Source organism: Equus caballus, chromosome 10, assembly GCF_041296265.1.
Source record: "Equus caballus isolate H_3958 breed thoroughbred chromosome 10, TB-T2T, whole genome shotgun sequence".
Taxonomy (NCBI): Eukaryota; Metazoa; Chordata; class Mammalia; order Perissodactyla; family Equidae; genus Equus; species Equus caballus.
The window spans coordinates 37,968,590-37,981,110 of NC_091693.1; the positions used below are offsets into that span (position 1 = coordinate 37,968,590).

The window sequence follows — 12,521 nt, forward strand, 5'->3', positions numbered from 1 at the left end:
ATGTGCTACTTATAGCACAGAACAATGACTCTGCCGATCAGGGGCACATGGGTTTACTAATGTGATATAAAAATAATGATCAGCTTTTTACTTTTCAATAATGAATCCCTAACCCACTTAAATCCTATTTTCCAGGTGGTGTGATGATCTTTAAGTGCAAGGAGAGGCAGGTCTACTGACAATGACGCCCCTCTCCATTTTGCTTAGCGAGAGTCTGGAAGCTGAGATTTCAGCAATCTCTAAGCAAAGAGTCCAGAGAAAGCTTTTTACAACAAAAATAGACTGTAGAAATTTTGAATGAAGGAAAGTTACATCAAGTACATTTTAACAATTGTTGAGTCTGACAATTTAGCAGAAGCCTTGTTTATATTCCTCAGAAAATTTCACAATAGAAGAGTAATTGCACATATTAGCAATAAACTTTTTCTCAGAAGAGCAGATCACCCTGTTAAACCCTAGGCCTTGGGGGGGCTAGTGCTGAAATTAGTGAGCTGAATGGAAAAATTGAAAGACTGAAGAGTAGAAGTGCTTGTGATAAGAAAAAGCAGGTTGAATCCAGTCTGAGCGACAGGAGTCTGATTCCACGCTGAATGGGGGGACCAGCTACTCGGGTTCCCGCCTGAAGAGGGGGTCTCGCCAGCCATGCCTCGCATGTTCCAAGCAAGATACACTTGTGGAATGGTGAATTTTAAAAAAGACGTGCCACCAAATGAGCAAGCTTACAAGAGAAATTGGGATCAAGAACACTAAAAAGAGGACAAAACATGTCAGACGTGTACAAGGTTAACTCATCTTGATTTCATTTTATATGTCAAACCTGGTGAAACATTTTCTAGAAGAATTTAAACAAGAGAAGCAGGGTTATTAGGAAGAGCAAATCTATGCAAAGGCACAGGAGAGGAGGAGAGCAAGATACCCACAAGACAGGGAGAAAGGTCAGTGCAACGCAAACGCCGCTGCTGGGAGTGAGTGAAAGAAAGGAGTCTGTGTGACTCAGTTTCCAGCACAGGTGCTCCCACTGGTGGTGGCTGCTCTCACTGAGACCGAGAATACAGGGGAAGAAGATGCCAGATTTCTGCTTTATAATCTGGAAAATGGAGAGAACAGCTATTCCGTGTGTTTTAAGGCACAGCTTAGAAGTAAGTTAATTAAGAAGGCATGGAAGTGCTTTGGAAATGTCCAAGCCCAAATGTCAGTCACAGTCACAGCCATTACAGAGGCACAGTGCTTCTCTAAGCTGCTTGAGGCCCCCCAGCTGCATCAGAGTCCCCTGGGAATTTGTTGGAAGTACACATTTGCCCCACCCCAGACCTACTGAATTAGAACCTCTGAGGTAAGGGCCCAGCAATCTGTTTAACAAGCCTTCCAGGAATTCTGACTCATGGAAAAGCTTGAGAACACAGGTAGAGAAAAGGTTCCACAATTTCTTATGAGAAACTCGGTGACTGAAGCACACTGAGGCAGCCAGTCGCAGTCTGCCCCCGCGGACGATGTAAAACATTGCTTTTCTGTCCTCAGTCCTCCTAGTTCTTACTTCGTCCATAGGTGCCTCTTTTTTATCTTTTGCTGGTAAAGACTTTGGGTCAAGAAGAGCTACATGAACATTTACATTTAATAGCAAAATCTGTGAAGTCCACAAAAGGGGAACTCTTCTTTAGAATTAATTTAATTAAAGGCAAGGAAATTCAACCTTAGGTAGTAGCTTTGAACTCTGAAGAGTATCAAATCCATAATGTGATCACATTGAAGTTCCTTTAGGAACATTATTCTGTTTGATATTTAAAATGCCTTTTATATCAATGAACATCATTTTGGGAAAAAAATGACATTTTTTGCTGTATATCTGTAGAACTTGTTAAAAAGCAAATGCATGTTAAAAAGCATGTTTGAGTTTCCAGGATGTTGTCAGTTCAAGCTGGTTAACATCTTTTTTTGCTACTTCTTAATGGAAAAAGCCCCCACAGGAAGAGAACTGGTGTGATAGCTTTTGGTGGTTTCAGCCAAGTCAGAGTTGCGGAAGGCGTGTGTATTTCAGTCACTTACAGCAGTCCCTTCTCACCTCAACGTTCTGGAAGTGGGCTCCATAAATACACATTTGGAAGATATTCCTAAAGTACATCACATTCTATCAGCTAGTGGGATTCATGATGCGCAAAGAAGGCAAGAATGCAGTAGCCTTTTACTAAATTTCTGTTTTTAAAAGATAGTTTAGAAGCATGAACTTTTTTTGGATACTTTAATAGTTCCAGCTGGAGCTATTTCAAATTCAAATTTCTAAGCATTACTCATCAGCAAGTGATCGACCAGAAGCACTTAAACTGCCTGTGGTGTGTTAGCTGCCTGGTTAATTTCATGCCCTTGGTATTGACAATTGTACCTAAAATATGAATTTCATCAGCTTTTATTTTACAGCGGAGTTTGAAGAATTTGCAAGATTATTAAGAGTAATGAACTGGCACAACCTGAAAGATCTACAAGTAGAACATTCAACTATGTCCTGGGGGGCTTTGGGGAGAAGAAGAAGGAAAAAAATGATTGGCAACAGATGTTAGCTCAGGTGCCAACCTTTCAAAAAAAAGAGTAATGAGCCGTATATGACTGCGTATGAAGAAATCATAGCTTAATCATATATTAACATTGTCATAAAGAACCAACTCCATGGACGTGGTAGGTGGCGGTGGAGGGCGGATTTACAGCAGCCTGCAAAGGCTGAAGGCATAGGGAATGTGAACGTTAAGAAGAAAATCTGAATAATTCAGGCAAAAATTCAGTTTATTATTTACTATTGAACGAAGAAAGTATATTCCAACTCTCCTCACCTGCAGTGAAGAATGCCTGAACCATTACTATCTTTCTGAGCAAATCATCCTTTCCTACTTTTAATTTAACATTTTAACTATGGTTTGAAGATAAAGTGTTACACTGATGAGGTTCACATTTTGCATCCGTGACTCTGCATCAACTCTGCACTTTATGATTCCCACTGCCACCAAAGGAAAGTCTGCGAGCATCCCCATATTTAAAATCCAGGGACATCATCATTATCATTAACATCTATCCACCTTCTATCACCCATTTCTCCATCCATTCGTCTATAGAGTGTTCCTGGGGTAGAGGAATACAAGATAATTGCAAGAGTTAGTGTAAAAAGACAGAGTGAGACTGCTTCGATTTGAAGGCAGCTAAACGGGGTAACTACATCAAGAAGCTGTCAGCACTAAATGGGAACTATCTGGGGGATGATGCTGTCGATTGCTTTATTGAAACTGGTAGATTGGGTGTATGAGGAGATATTTCTCTGGGAGAATAAGCAATTCTGTAGCAACTTTAAAATTAATACATAAGGGGAGAACCTCCTGTTTTTAATTAAATGCAAATAAGGGGACAGTTTTGAAGTACAGTGATCTGTGTGTCCCCACAATATTGGAAATGCAGAGTTTGGATCGCAAGAGCTCTTGCTTGATGCCAGCTGAGCAATGTTTCATGGTGTTACTACAACTGCTGTATTGGTACTCGATGATGGGACCCCTTAGGATTTGGGCTCTGAGCTGATCCTGGGCCTGATTTCCCTCAGTCATTCCTTGCCCTTCCCTCTGCTATGTTTCAGGGCGGTGGGGAGGGGGATGTTCACTCCTGTAGGTTGCATTTCAAGGGCCTCTGTACCATGTGGTTTCTGCCTGGGTTTGGCCAACACGGGCATTGGTGGGCAGGGGTAGGAAGAAGTAGGGGCTATTTCTCCTCCTCTCTGTGTGCCTCAAGTCACTGCTCTGGCAACAATTCTCTCTCCTCTGTGTCTCCAGCTCCCACTGGATGGGCGCTCCAGGCTTCCAGCTTCCCTCAGATGAGCCGGCCCCTGGATTCTGGTAAGACCACCTGCAACTTTGGTCTCTCTAGCCTAGGGGGATAGAAGCACTTGCTCTTCCTGGTCTCTGGGGAACCTCTCCCTCTTGTTTGCCTTCTTGGCTCCTCCTCTGCCTGAGCGACACATTCCCTGTATTACATTCTCTTTCTTGTAAATCATCGTTTAAACCATTATAAACTGTTGATATTTGACTGTTTTGACCTATAAAAATGGCAACCTAATGTCTGAAGTCTTTCTATTTTTTTGTGGTTAGAGTCTGACTGCTACAGGGCAGCTAAGGAAGGGACTCTTTGCACCAAAAAGAGACTTTGAAATGCTGGCCCTGGCAGAGGGGAAGCAGTGCGCGGAGAGCACAGGGCTGTACTAATTAAAAACACTACTAATTACATGAATTTGTTGAAATCTGCTTTACTTGCACATGAAGAATTTGCTGGAATCTGGGGCCTACAGTACCCCTGGAATTCACATGTGATGGACAGTTTTCCCATCTAAAGTGTGCAGAGAAGTTATATGAGGCCCTTAGGGAAATCAATGTGCACTAGTGTCATATGAGGGAAAACCAGAGAATGGACTTACATGGTATGGGGGAGAAGAAAGAGAGCTCCCCTTAGGAAGGAGGAAAGAAAGAGAAACAGTGACTTTAGGGTAAGATGAAGTTGTCAAGAGTTGCTGAAAACTGCTTGGTACACCATGTCATCCGAGTACATATGAGAGTGTATTCATGTGAAGGACTGTCAGCACGGAAGGAAGAGGAAGATGTAATTTCTAATGACAGTTGCTTCTACCTGCTTTTGCTCTTGCAGAGCTTATCTTAGAAACGTGTGGCCTCTGTTCAGTAAAATGCTGGAAAGAGATTAAACAGACCACTGCTCTGCATGATGATGGAATCACAGCTTGGAGAGGGGGTGGGGACAAATCTGGAGAAACGGTGGTCATGAGGAGAGTTTGAGGGAACGAGGGCAGGACAGCACAGAGCAGCAGGGTGGTATTGGCCAGTAAGAAGTTTCTAGTGGAGGGTGCGATTGACATTTTAAAAGAGGGAGGTGGAGTAGCTAACTTGAGGTTGCTTGCTGGGCGGTGGTGCGTTGTGACCTCCTCCTGTCCTCATCACCTCAACCTGCAACACAGTCGGATCTACTCTTCTCTGAATGGTGGTGAGAGAGAGCCACAGAAATCTAGACCATGACTCCAGACCAGAATGGGAGGGAGAGAGAGGAGAGAAAAAATTCAGGCAGGGAGATGGAGTGGCATCACTTCAGTAGGGAGCGAAGTCAGAACAAGAATTTTCTTGGGAATTGACAAAACTTGGAGCAGGGCATTGAATTTCCTAAACTTAAATTTTGAAGGACAGTACTATCTCACTTGACATTGAGGTTAAATCTAGAATTACCAAATTTGACAGATGGATGGACTTTGATTTACTTTTCATCTTTCTCTGGGCGTTGTGCAATTGGGTCCAGGGGTGGCGTATAATTGCAAGTCTTTGATGAATGGCCATCCCTTTCTTCCTCATGGGCCTCTCTGAACAATTTTTGTAAGCAGCATACTCCTGTCAGGAAAATTTACTGTTTGGTCCTTGATTTAGAAGTTCAAGGAAGAAAAGGCAAAAATATTGACCACACTGGCTTAAAGTTCAGCTGAGTTTTTCTTACGAATCTTTCTGAGTCTTACTCTTATCCTTTCATCGTAAAATGGAGCAATTTAAATGACATCTTTGCCAGGCCTTTCTAGTGGACAGTTAGGATATGTCAATCTTTGGCTAGGAAGGTGGGCGGTTGCAGGATCTTTTCACTTCCTGCCTGCACATCAATCCGTGTCGGAGTTAACGGATCGCGTGCAGTGGGGCTGCTTGAAGATCTTCAGCACTCTCCTTTTGATGAAAGTATTTACCAATAAGGATTGTCGCCTTACGCGGGAGGCTGTCTGGAGCTACATGAGGAATGATGCAGTTTGAGACTGAAAACACTGATGAGCCCAATGAGGTTGACAGCACGGACAGAGAGTTATGAGACCCCAATCATGCACCGGACACTGAGCTCAGTGCAGGAGTTTTTAAAAAAAGGGATAAGAACACATTCTCTCACCTCAGGAATTCAGTCTCAAAAGGATCCCAGACATGCATACTAATAATTTCGGTACTGAGTGGTAAATGTAATTGGTGTTATAGATGCTTTTTTGCTGTGGAGTCAGGGAATAGACGGTAAGTAAGAGTTTTTTCAGGGAGTAGTTGAGGAAGGCTTCACAGAGGAGGTGGCATGTTAGCTGGAACTGAAAGTATGAGTAGGAGGTTATCAGAGCAGAAGAATGGAAGGATATTACAGGCACGGCAGAAAATAATTTGTGCAAAGGCACAAAAGCATGAATATGGATGACGTATTTTGGCAATGGTGAGTGTGTGACCAGAACAGATTGTTGATTACTGTTTCTGGACCAAGTAATTGGCTCACTCCGAGCTTCTTAATAGGTAGAACAAAACGGGAAAAATCAAATTATTCCCATCAATTCTGACTTTCATGGATGTATTATAACACAAATTCATTCATTTACTCCTTCAATTCATTCAACATATATTAATTGCCTATCTAGTATGTGCCAAGCACCTGGCTGGACTCTGATGATATGGCAACGAATAGAGACAGACCGAATCCTTAACCTCATGGAACATGAGCCGCTGGGTTCTCTGTTGAGTTTATTCCGCTTAGCTCATCTCATTCATTCCTTTACAGGCTGAGGTGAGATTAAGACAAATTGGAAACGTGTGGTGATTTTAACATATTACATAGACGGGGGAGGTAATAGCTAATTCTATGTGTCAACTTGGCCGTGGGGTACCGAGATATTTGTTTAAACAATATTCCGAGTGTGTCTATGAGTGTGTTTCTGGCTGCGGTTAACATTTAGATCGGTAGACTGAGTAAAGCAGACTGCTCTCTCTAATGTGGGTGGGCCTCACCAGTCAGTTGGAGGCTTGACTAGGACAAAAAGGCTGAGTAAGGGGGAATTCACTCTCTGCCTGACTATCTTTGAGCTGGGGCATTGGTCTTCCTGCCTTTGAACTTGGACTCAGACTCAGACTAGAACTTACACCGTTGGCTCTCCTGGGTCCCCAACTTGCTGACTGCAGATCTTAGCTTCCATAACATTGTGAGCCAATTCCTTATATTAAATCTCTTTATATATATATAGCATATATATAAAAATATTTATTTTATATGTATAAAATGATATATATATTAAATCTCCTATTGGTTCTGTGTCTCTGGAGAACCCAGACTGATACAAGAGAACAAAAGACAAAACAATGTCCGGTAGCAGAATGGCTCTGCCTGCAGTTTGCTTCTTCACCACCTAAAACCTTGCAGTTTATTAAGAGATCTGGCTTCCCTCTTAAGTGGAATGTCTAGCAAGTGAAAAAGTCTGTAATTTGAGAGGGAGAACACTAAAGAGCTTCTCTTTTGACAGATGACATGATCATTCTAATGAGCAAAAAGAAAAATGTATTGCTGCCTATACACACCTAAACCAAATCAAACCAAACCAAACCAGACCACAGAGAATTTCTACCCTAATGATTTGATGCTATTTGTGAATGAGTTGGATGCATGTTATGTGGAGGACAGAATGTTGAGTTTCTCTGATGTGTTTATGACTCTCATTTTTATAAAATAGGAGTGATCTTAACAGATGATGGGCTCTGCAAGAAACAGTGGCTTGGGATCAACTAACCTAAAAAAATATTAGTAATAGAAGACCTCAGAATCTATTAAAGACACTAATTCATTTAGTGTTCAAGAGGCATATTTTGCAAGTACTTTATGTCAGGGGATTAGCAATTAAATTAAACTGCGTAAGCTGAGAGATTTCTGAGTGCTTCACTGAGATTTCAGTGGCTTGGTGGGCGTTTGGTGACACTAACCTTAAAAATTTTCCACGCTAAGATTATCTTAGTAAAACCATGGCGCAGAACTTCAGCGTCCTAGCTGTCATTTTCCCTGTGCATGGGAAAGACTCAGGACAGTTTTATGAGGGAGGGAAGGCTTAGTTTTGTCTAGAGTGCCCCTTTTTTTTCTCATTTCTATGTACATAAGTGGAATGCTTTTTTTTTTAAAATTTAATTTAATTTAATTTTAGTTTTTGAGGAAGATTAGCCCTGAGCTAACTACCGCCAATCTTCCTCTTTTTGCTGAGGAAGACTGGCCCTGAGCTAACATTCGTGCCCATCATCTTCCTCTGCTTTATATGTGGGACCCCTACTACAGCATGGCTTGCCAAGCGGTGCCATGTCCGCACCCGGGATCCGAACTGGCGAACCCTGGGCCACTGAGAATTGGAACGTGTGAACTTAGCCGCTGCACCACCAGGCCAGCCCGTGGAATGCCTTTTTATCAGGATATTTCCTGGTTAGGGTCTTCATTTTTTATTAAGATACGTTATTGCTATTCCCAGTTGGATCTACCTTTAATTGGAAACAGAATATCTGTGTTTTAGGCCCATACCTGCAAATATGATGTTTCTTGGTCAACACTAATCAAAAGCTCAGTTATGAGACATAATTTTTATTTACAGAGCATTGAATGAAGGTTATGCAGCACACTCATTCCTCTAGATGCTGTAAAATCACTCCTTGAGTTAAGGCGGACTGTCAGAACCTCGCCCCTCATAGAACTGCTGTGATGAACTGGGCTCTGGCGTTTCTTGCACCTCTCCATTGAGGGCCTTAAAGGAAACACCTGACACTGATTTTGCACAGTAGGGAGATGCAGACCATAATCTGGACTCTCCTCCTTATGAAGACCCATAGAAGAAATTTTTTCTTCTGAGCAATTACCGTGCTGTAAGCATGCAAACTCTAAACCACATGACTAATTGTGTTTTCCTCATTGCACAGTCTGCTAAGAAGCTCAGAGCCAAAGTCATGAGCCACCTAAAGCAAACTTAAAGAAATTTATGATGTTTATTTTATATACAATTTTCCCTACAGAGTCATCTGATTTTTAAAAAAATTTATTGACATGAAACATAACATAAAATTAGTTATTTTAAAGTGAATGATTCAGTAATTATGAATTAGTAAATTCACAATGTTATGCAACCACCACCAATATCTAGTTCCAAAACATTTTCATTACTCTGAGTCATCTGACTTATCTGCGTTTTATCTTTTCTACCATTTTGCTTTCAATTCTTTAAAATAAAATCCTATTGTATTCATGTCAATTTGAATAAGAGAGAATTTTAATAAACAAATAATAAACAATCTACTAACAAGCTCAAGTGCAGGAGAATGAGAAGTAGTGGTCAGGGAACATGAGAAGAACCAAGAAGTCATTTTGTTGAAGCCAAATGAAGAAGGAGTTTCAAGAGGGGAGGGGTCAGCAAGAGCATCACACCAGAAATATCAAGTGAAATGAAGATGAAAATGAGGCTGCTAAATTGATTAATTAGGAAATCATCTGTGATTTTTGTGAAAATCGTGTCCCTATAATGTGTGGTTAGAGGTGAAATCTTGTGGTGATTAGCAGATGAAACAGTAAAGACCCAGAAGCCTATACTATTTAAAAAAATTGACAGTGTAGTGAAATAGAGAGAGGAGAGGCTGTGGTTTGAAGGCAAATCAAGTTTGAAGGAATATTTTTTTTAAATGATGGGGCTACTTAAGCCAAACGTAATGTAATAGATGGAGGAAACTTGAATGATGATCCTGGCTTTGCGACCAGCTATAGTGTGACCTTGAACAAGACACTTCACATCTCTAACCTTGCTTTTCTTATCTGTGAAACACAGTAGCTTAACTAGATTATGTCTAAGATGCCTTCCAGCTTTAGCGTTCTTATACTATAATCATGAATGGAAGGAATATATAATAAAATGAGAACAGTAAAGGAATTTGGAAAATACAATGATATTTTTATCATAGGTATACTCTCATTTTTATTAATCTACCTGAAATGCTGATCTTGAAACAAGGTTTTACAATTTATAATGACAGAAAGGAATCTAGTGAGGATTTAATATCAGTCATTTCACCAAAAAGTTTGTTTTGTTTTATCCAACCAACTTTTAAATGATTTGGAAAATAGTGGACAGTGTGGATTGTGGTTGATTGTAAATGGCCATAAATTCTTTGATACTCTCCTGTCAAGAGACAAGGTCTATGTTTCCTTCTCTTAAATCGAGATGGCTCCATGGCTGCCTAGCCATTGGAATGTGAGAAAGTGACACTGTTTCTTGACTCTTAAGAGTTTGGCAGCTTCCACTTTCTGTCTCTTGCAATACTGACTCTTTGAACCCAGCTGCGAGGCTGTGAGGAAGCCCCAGTGGTCCCACAGAGAGGCCTAGAGAGAGGAGAAAGCAGGCCCCCAGCCAGCAGCTCTAGTTGAGCACTGATGTGCTGGCCATGTGAGCGAACCATCTTGGATAAATATCTTCAACACCAGTTGAGATACTCTAACTGACACAACATGGAGCAGAGAAGAGTTGTCTCCACTTATCTCTGCCCAGATTTCAGATGTACGGGTAAAATAAAGGATTGTTGTTTTGAGCCACTAACTTTAAGGGTGGTTTGTAATGTAAGGGTGGTTGAAATAGATAACTATACAATGCAGTCAACATTTATTCACTGATAATCATGTCAACCAAATATAATTTGTATAGGTGCTTCTGCTATCATGCTGTATGTGTATTTGTGAAAAACCTTGTATTCCATAAAACTGCACACTGATTGCGCACAGGTTTTATGAGGAAAATAGGATTGAGGTGAGTCACTCAAAACCTGTAGAATTTTGTAGAGTCCTAACTAAAACAGTAACAATCCTATTAAAAATATCAGATATAACAAATCTCCACTGGCATTTGCACCTAAAATCACAGTGAATCCTTATCAGCCTTGTATCCTGAGGTTCACGTTCCCTTAAAATAGTTCACTTACAGTTTCACATGATAGCTGTATAAAGTGGAAAGCATAGGGTTTATTTTTTTCTTTTGTCAGGAAGATTGACCCTGAGTTAACATCTATTATCAATCTTCCTCTTTTTGCTTGAGGAAGATTGTTGCTGAGCAAACACCCATACCAATTCTTCCTCTATTTTGTATGTGGGATGCCAGCATAGCATGGCTTAATGAACGGTGTATAGGTCTGCACCCAGGGTCTGAACCTGCCAACCCAGGGAGGCTGAAGTGGAGCCACCGAGTGGGCCCCACCTAGTTCTTGAAGCCACTAAATCAACTACTTCTTGAACTAAAAAAACAGGATCTTATGCAGAATTTTCAAGGTTTTTCTTAAGGTTTTCATATGTTGCTAAAGATTTCTCTTTATCTGTGAGAAAGTTTGACCCTAATGCCTCAAAAATGAACATTCTTGGACATTCGAAAGTGAACCAAGAGGACTTCAGTGTTTCCTGACATCCTTATATATCAACTACACATGAGCTAACTGGCACTAAAGAAACACACATAGCAGGACAAACAGTGTCAATGGTGGGAGTGTATATGGTGTACAGGATCACATATAATGATTGTGTGGGCCCAAACCCCTGTTGCCATAGCCTCTGGTCATGGACTTGGGCCTTGAGACTTACCTTGTCCTGATGGACTCTCAGTTTCAAAGGCCAGAAGAGACAGCTGTTCTGTGTGGGCAACAGCTGGTGCTGCTTTGGCTTCAGCCTCTATCACGAGACCCATCAGAAAAGGGCCACCCGTGCTCTCCGTGGGACTGGGGACTAGAGCTGGGAGCAGGGCGCCAAGGGTGTCCTCCTCTTCAGAAGAGGGAGGCTCAGCGGACGGCCTTGCTGTTGGAAATTCTGGTGTGAGCAAACCTTCCCCTGGGTCAAGGATGCCTTTGTCACTGGTCTTTGAGGTAGCGTCATAGATGGATTCCTCAAAGGGGATGCTGTCAGCGAAAACAGACTTTGTGGGAAGAAACTCACCAGGTAGACCGTGTGCAGTGCTGTCCGCTGCCTCAAGCCTGGGTTGACCAAGAGGAAGTTCTGGACTCCAAGTGGCATCCTGAAGAAGGAATTTAGAAAGACAGATGTTGAGCAGGCACATTTCTTTGTCTATGAGAAGGGCTATGCTCTGTGTTTTTTTCTTTTGAATTAAATTTAGGCAAATCATTTTGTAGTTGATTTGAGACTACATAGAGTTCTGGTACAGAAGCATGTCCTGAAAGGAAAATATGTTTTGATATAGTGTTAAAATATGATCCATTGGCTTCTTCATTAACTGAGTCTGCCTGTGTAGGCTTAACTAATAACTGAAATATTTTGAATTATGTTAATCCTGTTTGGATTTATGGATTCTTTCATTTAAAGAGAAGATAGAGCCTATTCAGCACTTCCATTTATGAACACCCCGGGAACAACTGTTTTCATAAATTAAATGAACATAGCTTGAAATATAAAAATTATTAATGAATTTATCATTTTTACTAGATGTTAACTTGTACTTATGAAACCCCCATAAAAATATGTAGATAAGATCTTAAGACTTAAGAGCAAATTTATAAAATATGTTTACGTTTATATTTATTCCTGAAAGTCAAGTCAAAGTTAATATATTCTCCTTTAAGTATTCTTTTCAGTTCATGAACATGTGTTTCTTTTGTCAAAAATGGAGCAAATCCTGACTCTAATTGAAACAAAGATCTAACTAGATGGAAAGA

The 12,521-nt window shown here is 40.9% G+C and overlaps 1 protein-coding gene across 1 annotated transcript in view; it reads right to left on the reverse strand.

Annotated features, from left to right (window-relative positions):
* IMPG1 (interphotoreceptor matrix proteoglycan 1) overlaps window positions 1-12,521 on the reverse strand; it is a 120,822-nt gene that overhangs the window by 42,124 nt on the left and 66,177 nt on the right. The window contains exon 12 of the mRNA XM_070225165.1: window positions 11,788-11,866. Within this exon, the coding sequence (XP_070081266.1) occupies window positions 11,788-11,866 (79 nt within the window). The remainder of the gene's footprint in view (window positions 1-11,787; window positions 11,867-12,521) is intronic.